The sequence below is a fragment of the Ascidiella aspersa genome, chromosome 2 (genome assembly GCF_963924565.1).
Source record: "Ascidiella aspersa chromosome 2, kaAscAspe10.2, whole genome shotgun sequence".
Taxonomy (NCBI): domain Eukaryota; kingdom Metazoa; phylum Chordata; class Ascidiacea; order Phlebobranchia; family Ascidiidae; genus Ascidiella; species Ascidiella aspersa.
This window is the reverse complement of record NC_139448.1, coordinates 20,686,022-20,698,124: the sequence shown is the minus strand read 5'-3', so window position 1 is coordinate 20,698,124 and position 12,103 is coordinate 20,686,022. Positions and strand designations below refer to the sequence as shown.

The 12,103-nt window shown below is 35.6% G+C and overlaps 1 protein-coding gene across 1 annotated transcript in view; it reads right to left on the bottom strand.

Moving 5' to 3' along the window:
- Positions 1 to 11,817, bottom strand: part of LOC146164288 (growth factor receptor-bound protein 2-like) — a 28,637-nt gene extending 16,820 nt beyond the window's left edge. The window contains exon 1 of the mRNA XM_083382670.1: positions 11,678 to 11,817. Within this exon, the coding sequence (XP_083238796.1) occupies positions 11,678 to 11,755 (78 nt within the window). The 5' untranslated portion in view covers positions 11,756 to 11,817. The remainder of the gene's footprint in view (positions 1 to 11,677) is intronic.
- Positions 11,818 to 12,103: the final 286 nt, after the last annotated feature.

Sequence of the window (12,103 nt, the reverse complement as noted above, 5' to 3'; positions counted from 1 at the left end):
GCATATAGTATGCAATTTTCACTTTTAAACAAGTTTTGTTTTCCTATCTTGATAACTTTAAATAAAATGAGATTGCGCCCTCGCGTCTTTCCTGCTCATAATGACATAAATTATTTCAGCGCAATGAGCATTATATGAAAAACAAAACATCGTAATTGCCTGGAAGTAAAGCATGACATGCGGTTATGCTTATGTAAAGCGGGCCGCGTTTGCAAACTAGTGAGAAGTACTGTGCAGGCGCAACCATCGCACTAAATGGAATTTACTGTTGAAACAAATCTAAATTTTTGTAATCGTTTGTTTAGGTAAAATTAAGGGCAATCATTTTGGTGTACATGTGTAGCCACAGTTCTCTGGAATTGTGTATAATTTCCGCATATTCGCTTGTGCTACTTTGTTCCAGCATTAACTGAAATACTTTTATTCGTATCTGACACAAAATTGGGTTGTCATATAAATTCTGATTTCATTTTATTCAAATTGGGGTCGCTTATTAAAACGGTTGAAGACCACTGATTTAGACAATCCATGTAGGACACAACACACAACATTGCTTTTTTACGTAACCCAGACAAAATTTTTTGGGACATCTTTCATCTTTTGGAATAAAATCAATTTGGCTTCCTTTTTGTCTGTACATAGCTTGGATAAAACTAATTTAGGCACTTTTTTGAAACTTTTGTGAAGTGAAACTGGGGTATTTAAGGTATTATATTTAATACTCCTTGCAAAATAATAACCATGTGGGCTCCAGAAGAAGACCCATATCTGTTTTTGTGCTTGCAGAAACAAGTTAAGGAAAACATATTGAATGAACATGCTACGTATAAAGTATATACTAAACCACATAACCAAAGTGAAATTAATATCATTAAAAACTAACCCTGGTAAATAATGCAGGGTTGGCCTTAAGCACTCGCCTGCTCGCCAATGCGAGTGCAAATCGCTCCTGGCGAGTGGCTTCGGTGAGAAATTTATTTAGATGGTGTAGGACAACTTGTGTTAAGCACCACTACTAAGCAAAATATTACTCAGCACCAGTTATTTTCCTAAAAACTAAGACGCAAATACATTCAACACTAGACAAATAATAAGGTTAATCGAAGTCACGCAAGGATTTTTAGAAAAATGGAAAACAGGCAGGCCGTGGCTACTAAATTGTCAGTGTTATTTTTTTCACTAAAGATTGTTAAAGATATTTCGCAAAAAACACTGTTTAAGCGAAAACTGCTTTTTGGGTCATTAATTTGTTCATCCGTGCTTGGAAATAAACAACCAGACTTTTATAAAAACTACTGTTTACGTATAAAAACTTCAAAGCAGAATAACGATAACCCAAGAAATGACCGCGCTAGGACGAAAATTTGCAAACGGCATGCCAACAAATTTGGCGAGTGCCGATAGATTGCCGCTCGCCCAGCTGGCAAGTGTAAATTTTTGCTTAGGAACAACCCTGTAATGCTAAGGGCCCTCTTATATAAAATAAATAAAATAAAATAAACACTAAGCAAAAAAAAATACAACAACCACACTCCATCGAGTTATATATCTTGATAGAACAACTGCACCCCCGTCTAGTTCTTTTTTGGCTTCTCTTCTCAAAAAAAAACTTATTGCTCTTACAACACAACATATTTTACGGCCGCAAATTTAAATGTGAAATATAGAGGCAGTGTACACCTCCTCTCTGTTAGCACCTGTTGTGACCAGGCCTAAAGGGTAGCAGCAAGCAAAATGCTAAAGTTGAATGCATTTTTAGCGACAACAATATAAAGCTATGTCATAACATAGAGTCATGCAAAAATAAATCTGAGAACACTGCGTTCATTTAATTTAAATTGGCAATTTTTATTTATTTAAAAGGTGGCGTATTAGGCACATAAAAGAGTTGTGCCTATTGCTACAAAACAACAGATTTAAAGTCTGTTTTAGCAGTAATTGCTCAGACCAAGTGATGGTCTAATTTGCCGAGAAAAATTGGCAAAAGTATAGCAAATCATAGGCGTTATACCCATGGGCATAGCGTGGGGGGTGTGTAGGAGTCCTGACACTCCCCAAAATCTCAGTATATAATGATCAAAAAACTAAAACCATGATTGCTGCGACGTTACATCAGAAAAATTGCACCTGGCATGGTAAACACACCGGTGCTCATCGCCACCACCGACTAATCACCGCTCGTTATTGTTGTTTCATTTAGCAGTTCGCCTGTCACCGACTCAAGTAATCTCAAGCAGGCCTGATAACGTTAAGAATTTTACTGGTGAAACGAACAGACTTCTCAACTACGAAAAAAAAACAGGCAAGTAAGCTACAGCAATGTGAATTGTAAACAAAATAAATTTATTCTTTCAATTTCTTTTATATGAACACCTGTAAAATATCATCAACAGAGTAGTTAAGTTGTTTTTTTTACTTAAGTTCGACCTCCAGTCGTCTCCTGAAGCCCTCATTATCACTATTTTGCAAAGATTATTACATATAATACCTTATGTACCCTATTTTTGCTTCACGAAAGTTTCGAAAAAGTACCCAAATGAGTTTTATTCGAGCTACGTACGGAACAAAAAGTGCCCAAATTAGTTTTATTTAAGCTACGTACAAACAGAAAAGTGCCCAAATTAGTTTTATCCGAGCTACGCACGGACAAAAAGTGCCCAAATTAGTTTTATTCGAGCTACGTACAGACAGAACAGCGCCCAAATCAGTTTTATCCGAGCTACGTACGGACACAAAAGTGCCTAAATCAGTTTTGTTTGAGCTATGTATGACCAAAAAAGTGCCTAAATTAGTTTTGTTTTAGATGCGTACAACCAAAAAAGTGCCCAAATTAGTTTTATCCGAGCTACGAACGAACAACAACAAAGTGCCCAAATCAGTTTTATTTAGGCTACGTTTGGACAAAAAAGTGCCCAAATTTGTTTTATTTGAGCTACGTACGACCGAAAAAGTGTCCTAATTAGTTTGCTTTGAGATACTCGTGCGAAAAAAGTGGTTCTTAACTACGGAAGGCGCTCACACACAAATAGAGCGCCGGCAAATTCTCAGGGCATCGCAAGTTCTGCTATAAATATTTTATAATTTGTGCAGTAATTTTTTATGGTTACATTTTACGCCTGGTGTGATTTCTGCCTACATTCGGAGTCTTATGCTTTACTTTAAAATTACTCGCATGCATAGTTTCAGCCGATCTGTCAGAAATTAGTGCAGTTTTATGCAAAAAGGTCTACGACAATTAGGGCATCCAGGAGAGTCTGACTTTTAGACCTTAAGGTAGTGGCAATTTGCACTAATTGGATCTTTAGGTAAACTTCAGGCAGATATAAATAAAAAATAATGGCTGAAAACTCACAAAAAAACTATGAGATAGATTTAATAATACTTGACCCACCCGAACCCAAACGATAACCAGTTACCGAACTCAAATGATGTGCATTAATTTAATAATTATTTAAACGCTGGGAAATAGCCCAAACTCGGGTGGGCATAAGACAATTTCTAGTCCAGGTTATATAGGATTGTTACATCATGCATTGATGTATTCGGACCGAAAGTGTTTATGTTATTACTAAATCAATATGCACATTATCTGGGTTAGGGTGCTCGTTAGCGTTTGGGCTGGGCTGGCAGGTATTATTAAATTTAATCTTCTTAAGCAGATTTGTTAAGTCAAATTAGTACTGTCCCAAGACTTCAAAGTCTAAAAGTCAGACTTTTCCATCCTTTGGATGCCCTAATTGCCGTATACCAGGGGTGTTCAAATGATTTCAGCCATGTTCCACCACAGTCAAACCTGACAACATGATGATCCACTAAATACGAATAGTAAACATATTGGACACGCTTTAATTTTGATATTGCTTTATTTATGTAAACGCGATAACTTTAACAGTTAATCTTGTTTAGTGTTTGTTAACCTTTGTAAGTCAGGGCACACGTGGCGATCAAAGCGAGCGCGATTTTTTTAGGTATACCGACATTTCTTTTAAATTTCGTGCAAGTTTTTATTACATTACCGAAAATATAAAATGTTAAAAAATATATGTCCAGTATTTTTCAATGCGTTTTCCATTAACGTTAACGAAGCGCTGATCTAGTTCAAAAGACCGCATCAAAACGTAAACAAGCCGGACGTAAAAAGACGATTCGCGCGAGCGGGAAATTTTTTCGCACTTATGTAGTTAAAATAGTCACAAAGTATTTGAAATGGACTCGTATCTAGTTTGTCAAAGAGGCGGCGGGTCGAATGAATTACATTGGCCGGGCGCATCCGGCCCGCGGGCCGTAGGTGGCCGACCCCTGTTTTAGACTAGGTCGTACAATAGCATCGAATTGGGACTTTCTGTCGCTTACTGATATCCTCAAACGCTTACAAAGATTAGCATTTGGGAGCCTCGTTCTATGCTTGATTTTTTTACAAAATTCATTAACACTGACAATCGGTATTCACATGAAAACACTGTAGAAAGTTTATTTTTTTTAAAACTACATTAGAAGATCCGCACAAAACGCTGAAAAGATCCGGATCCGGATCGCGATCCGCCATTTGAACATGACCGCCGTATACCTTTGCTTAGAACTGTAAAATTTGGTTCGTGGTTTTGTTAAGTTTTTGAACTACTAATTTTGATTAGTTCTCGGCTAATAGGCTCACTTAACTCATATTTAAATCGTTTACGACGGATATTTGTCTAAACAAGGTAGTGCAGTTGACTGGAATCAAAGTTTTGCATAGAGGTTAGACACCTGGCCATGGTCCTCAGTACCTGGAATTTTTTTGCAATACAAGCGAATCTTTTGTTTAACAACTTCATTTTATTCCTAATTTGGAGATATTTTTAGCTCAAGGTGTCTGTGTTTTGCACTGTATGTTTTGTGTTATAGCAAAGTACTTGCTTTATATAAAAAACCTCGCGTCGTAATAGCTTTAAACTTTTTTAAACAAAATTATTACAATTACCTGCGATATGCTTTTAGGAGTAGGTTAAATTTATGTCAATATGAACAGGAAAGTCGTAAAGGCTAAATTTGTTTCTAATTAAAGTTATCACTTTTAAAAAATGCCTAACCCGTTTAAAAGTTAAAAATGATTTCTGCTAAAACAGCTGCACTACGCGCGATAATTACCTTGACCACAAGGCGGTTACACAGCGCTACGCTTGACTAAGTCCGCCACACAAACTACCAAGCGAAATAGCGTCTCAAGCGAGCGCAGTTCTCCAAATAAAGATACTCATTTTTATGTCTGGGAGAAATAATTAAGATTATATTTAAGAACGAACTATTTATTATATTATTAAGGACTTACAAGTTCGGTAAATTGGCAATATTAACAGACTGAAAATAGTGAAGACCAAAATAAAAAAGGTCTCCCGCGTAATCAATTTGCACCCGATCCGTTAGAAATCAGTGCATTTCTAAGCAACAAGGTCTACAACAATCAGGGCATCCAATGGCAGAAAAGTCTAGACTTTTAGACCTTGAGGTCCTGGCAATGCACTGATTTGGACCTTTAGGTAAACTCCCGGCGTAGATAAATTAAAAATATTCATTAAAAGTTCAGAAAAGATAACAAAAAGTATGAGATAGGATTAATAACACTTGACCCACCTAAACCCTAAGGCTAACCCGAATCCTAACCCAAATAATGTGCGTTATTTTAATAATTCTTTAAATGCCGGGGAAAAAAGCCCAAACTCGGATGGGCATAAGATGGTTTCTTGTCCATTGTATTTAAGATTATTACGTCACAAATTGAGGTATTGGGGCCTGAAGCGTTATAATTATAAAATTATCGCACATTATTTGGGTTAGGGCGCTGGTTAGCGTTTGGGTTTGGTTGGGTCAAGTATTGTTAAACCTAATCTTCTTATGCACATTTGTTAATGCAAATTAGTGCATTGTCCAAGACCTCAAAGTCGAAAAGTCGGACTTTTTGATCCTTTGAATGCACTGATTGTCGTAGACCTTTTTGCTTAGAACTGCACTGATTTCTGACGGATGGGGTGCAATTTGGGCACTTTTTTGTTGAAAAGTTTTGGGCACTTTGCACACTTATTTTTCGGCTTGTGCACCAAATTTTGGGCACCTGCGCACATGGTAAAAAATTAGCGGGAACACTGTCCTTGTGTACATTCTTTAGCATTAAAGTCGGTCAAGCTTCTTCATCGCAGTTTTTATTAGGCTCTATCCAAAAACATTAAAAAAAAATAAGTAGCACTCGGCCTTCCTCGGATTTGAATCCAAATGGGATTTGTATCCAATTCTGCCATTTATTTCGGGTAATTGGAACAGACATAACAGGGTTGGGATTAAGCACTCGCCCGCTCGCCAATGCGAATGCAAATCGCTCTGGGCGAGTGCTGATTGACACCCAATCGCCCGACTGGTGACTGGATTCGGCAAAAAATTTAATTAGTTGGTGTAGGACAACTTATGTTAAGCACAGTGTTCCCTCCAATTTTTTGCCATGTGCGCAGGTGCCCAAAAAATTGCGCACAAGCCGAAAATAAGTGCGCAAAGTGACCAAAATTTCCAACCAAAAAAGTGCTCAAATTGGATACGCTGAAGACCTTTTTTAGTCTCGCTTCTAACTTGCAAGTCCGGAGAGACGAGGCGCCGCAATAATCTTAAATAATTTCTCCCAGACATAAAAATAAGTCTCTTTATTAGCCGGATTGCGCTCCCTTAAGACGCAATTTTGCTTGGTAGATTGTGTCGCGGACTTCATATAGTGTAACCGCTCATGGTCAAAGCAAATATTGCGCGTCGTACTGCAGCAGTTGTAAGCATTGTTACTTTTAAACTGGTTATGCATTTTTCTTAAGTTATTAAATTTAATTAAAATATGATTTTGCCCTCGCGTTTTTCCAGTTTATATTGAAATAAATTCAAGCAACTTCTTTTGTTGATACAACACGCAACATTGCTTTCATTGGTATATTATAATTTTGCATTGTACACTGTTTTACAAAAACACTAAGCCTAAAAGTTTTATCTTCGAAAAGTCCCAACCTTTTAACCATTAAAAACAGCATGAAAAGTTATTTTTTGCAAATAAAAGCATATCGCAGATTATTGCAATAATTTTGTTTGAACAAGTTTAAAGCTATTACGATGCAAGGTTTTTCATATAAAGCATGTACTTTCCTATAACACAAAAAATACAGTGCTAAACACAGACAAGTTGAGCTAAAATTAATTTCCAAACTACGACAAACTTAAGTGGTAAAACGAAAGATTTGCGCGTAACGCAAAAAAATCCAGTTACTGAGAACCATGGCTTAGTGTCTAACCTCTATGCACAACTTAGATCCCTGTCAACTGTACTACCTTGTTCAGATAAACCAAGCCAAAATCCGTCGTGAAAGATGCAAATATGAGTTAAATGAGCCTATAGACAACGTGAACTACTCAAAATTAGTAGCTCAAAAACTTGCCAATCACAAAATCATGAACCAAATTTCGCAGTTACTAAACTACCTCCCGATCCGTCAGAAATTAGTGCAGTTTGAAGCAAAAAGGTCTATGACAATTAGGGCATCCAAAGTCTGACTTTTAGACTTTGAAGTCTTGCACTAATTTGCACTAAAGTAATAATGCACTAATTTGACTTAACAAATATGCTTAAGATATTTAATAATACTTGCTCACCCGAACCCAAACGCTAAAAATGTGCGTTGATTTAAAAATAATATAAACACTTTCGGCCCTAATACATTGATGTGTGATGTAACAATCCTATATAACCTGGACAAGAAATTATCTTATACCCACCCGAGTTTGGACTTTTTCCCAGCGTTCAAATAATTAAATCAATGCACGTTATTTGAGTTAGGGTGCTGGTTAGTGTTTGGGTTCGGGTGTGTCAAGTATTATTAATTTTATCTCATAGCTTTTTTGTGAGTTTTCAGCACTTTTTTGTCCGTACTTAGCTTGGATAAAACTAATTTGGACACCTTTTTGCTGGTAACATATTACATAGCCCAGCTAAAACTAATTTGGGCACTTTTTTTGTCAGACGTATTTGGATAAAACTATTTTGGACACCTTTTTGGTCTGTACCTATAGCTAAATTAAACTAATCACTCTTTTGGTATACGTAGCTCAAATCAAAGAAATTTCGTCAGAATTAATTGTACTTAAAGCTAATGCGTGCTTTGTCCTGTATTAAAATGAGCTTTGTCCTGTATTGAAATGATGAAGGACGAAGGTTAGTGCCAATCTACTTTGAGCAGTGTTCGTAACTTATTATCAGCCATAGCATACGCGCAGGTGCTAGCGAAGCGAGGGCAAATTTTGGGCTATACCAATATTAAAAGTTGAAGAGACTTGTGCGAGAGGAATCGGCGTTATTGAACGAGGATTTTTATAGTTGTTTGGTGTCTAAAAGCTTTTGTTCGGAATATTACGCTTATTTATCGATTTGAGTGACCAAACGTCTCAGCATATTAAACATTTAGGAATTGTGACGCTAGACGAGGCACTGTGTTATACGGCGTTGAAAAGTTAGGAAATAGGTTAACACTTGTCTATTTTAGCCTCGGTAATTGGCTTGACGCATCTTTATGACAGAAAATTAAATATGTTCAAGCATATGGCAACAAATCTGTTAAACTTATAAAAATGTCTAATTTTTAATGCGGATTTTGATTTGTGATTTGTGTTTGGGAACATTTTACTGCGCCAAGCCAACAAAATGATGTCACATTTTTTTTAATTATGTCACAAATTGTAATGTTCAGCTTGTCTATTGCAATAGCACTGGCAGTTTATTAAAGCACAAAAAAAAAACATCAACTGTTAATTTTGTTAATGTGTAAGACAATCATTGTTCTAACTTCACAGGTCAGAAGAATCGAATTCAAACAACAAGCAGACAAACCTGATTGGCCCCATATGTTCGCCCCAAAGTCACCCCCAACCAAAGTAATAAAACTACCAAACTAGTAACAAATGTGATTGTTGGAGATTTACGACCTATAAACCTTGTAGTGGGGCAACATTTTAAAATTTTGATAAAAGAGATGGCTCCTTGTTTTGAGTTGCCCAGTAAAGCCACTTTTAGCAGAAGAATAACTGTTATACGTCTTACTACAACCTCCAACCATTTGCTCCAAAGATAACTGTTATGTTTTCGTTTTTTTTTTCTTTCTTTTTCTTTTTCCATAATATTTAATTACTTCAAATTAAATGTTTTTCTTTAAATTGTTGTGTTGTAATACGGATGCCAAATATTCATAAATAGTAAAAATTCCACAACATATTACATAAGGATTCAATATTCTGGATTCGTTATTCTAGATTCGAAACGTACTTTTCTAGAATACCTTGGGATTCTACTTACATCCCTCAAGTGCGCAAAAGCAAATTTTACTGCGCAATTTGTCTGGTGTGGCTGCGCAATTGCGCAGTTGCGCACCTTAGAGGGAACACTGGTGGTATGCATTGACGATTTATAGAAAAAATCAAGTTTAATAATATTTAAAATTATTGAAACTGATGAAACAGCAAGTCTATTTTTATGCCAGAATAACAAGGAGTAAATATAATATCTAAGTATTTGTGACTGTCATCTTCGAGTAATATTGAACCTTTGAAAGTGAGTGCAGGATGACCGGGTCGATTTTTAGATATGGTATTGTGAGCATAGATGCTGTAATGAAAAAAAAATATAGCCAAGACGGATGCCCATTTTTTGCGAACTTTTAGAGGATTGGTTAAAGTTTTGTGAAGCACAAACAGACATTTAGAAGAATAGTATAAAGCCGTGTCATCTGCAAAAATGTGATACATTGGAAGTTAGATTAGCCTTAATATCATTTACATAAACTAGAAATAACAAAGGGCCTAAAATGAAACCCTGAGGCACTCCAGCAATAGTTGATCATGTATTAAGTCGATTTGTAAGGTAAGATGCCTTGACATCCAAAAATGACCCGTTAACGTCTAGCTGTTGTAATTTAAATAATAATCTGCGATGTGAAACACAATAAAATGATTTTGAAATATCAAGAAATATTATTTATCATGTGAGGAGTTTATATATGAACAGTTTATATATGTGAGGAGTATATTTCTTGTGTAATATGCAATAGATTAGTAACAGTGTTTTTTTCTCCAAAATCCTGAATTATTAGAATTGAGAAGGGTATTTGATTGTAAGAAAGTGGTTAAGTGCTTGTAAATCAGCTTTTTAAATATCTTAGAAAGGGAAGGTAGGAAGCAGTATGGCAGAATGCTGGCAACTATGTCGTCCTAAGAATCATCCAGAAAAACTAAAAAATTATTTAAAAAAAATATCAAAAAAATATTATTATTTATTTTTGTAAGATCTATTTCACAAAACTTGTGGTTGTTTTTACACATATTCTGATTACGTAGTAGAGTTTTCATGACAACAGATGCTTTGTTTTAAAGATAGTATGCTAAATAAGCAAAATCTCTTTTCTATAAAGTATTACACTATATTGGTGATCAATAAATAAGATTTATAAAAATTCTGACCTGGAACTTAAACCTCATTTATAAAAACAAAACTGCCTGTGACAGTCTTTATTCTTTTAATATCTGTTTTGTAATAACATAGCATTGCAGTTGTAATATCGATTGATTATTGTTTTCTTGTAATCCGGATACTCCCCCAAGACAACAAGTTTACAATAAATATTTAGTGGTCCAGATTAGGGATGCTCAAAGTAGAATATCGAATCCAATTCTGCCGTTTATTTCGGGTAATTGGAACCGATATAATTTAATGTTTTACCGTCGATTGTCGCGCCTAATTGTACAAACGTGTGTGGTAAGTTGGCCTGTCGCCGCGGCGACCAATTTATAGTGCTTGCTTTAAATGTAACCTCGTAGTACAGTGTCAGCGTTTTTTCGGGCGACCAATTGCCGCGTCTCGCGATAACGTTCGTCTAATAATTAAGTGTCAATCAAGCGTTATTGGGCGAGAGGCTAACATGTAATGTCTGGTGTGGAGTTCGCAAATTCCCTAAATGCGTTAAATTGCAAAAGTAACATAGCGTTGCAAAATGTGCTGGCCATCCACAAAATGCGCTATGGGGTTACTTAAGGTCAACGTTAGGCCAATATTCAGCGAAGTTATGCAGTTATGCACAACGTAATTGTCAAGAATTTGTTATGTCAATAATAAATTTGTATTCTTTGCAGAACATCATTTGACTGCATAACAGATCATGTTAGTCAAAAGAAGCACTAAGACTCAACAATGCTTTAAAAAACAGGACCGAATTACTTAAGACTTCTGTGTGCAGTGTTGCATTTTCTCACTATTGGCAAAAATATAAGTTTTGGACACAACCTGGACAGTTGACATATTACAGTTTACAGAACGGCTTCAGATGACAGTTGTTAAGAATGCTAAACATATGAGAGATTTTTTTTATAATGTACATGTGTTAGCAAATTGTTTGGGCGATTTATTGCTGTGATTGTGGGCCCTGTAGGGTAGATTAAGATTAATCCCTTCTCCAAACAAAATCGAGGATAAATAATTTAATAAAAATATAATAGGATTCGCTATTCTGGATTCGTTATTCTAGATTCGAAACCTATTATTCTAGAATACCTTGGGATTCTACTTTGAACATCCCTAGTCCAGATAATTAGGTCTGACTGTATATACTTTACAATTATACATAGATAGATTTACCTTTATAACGTCTCCTTTTCGAAAACTTAATTCATCAGCAGCAGTTGCATTGAAGTCATATTTTGCAGTACATTCCATTGTTTTTCACAAGTAAAAACTCACAGAAAAAATGTTTTGTCTATGCTTGCTATGAAATTACAAAACTTTTTAATTACAAAAAAAAAACAAGTTTTTTAAACCAATAACTTAGCTGAAACTGTAATTTATGTAGAAACAGTACAACTTTAACAATGTATTATACATATAAATAAAATAGATTAAATGTCTGGTATTTGCCAGGTTAAATAGTTTTTTTTTTAAATATATATAATTTTCCATGAAACAGTCAAACATAGACTTTGTTGCGAAGTGCTATTTGCAAAGCATGTGAACTTGAGGGAATTCCCCTGTTCCTAAACCTTTTTTAGCTTGTGGCACAGTAGCAAA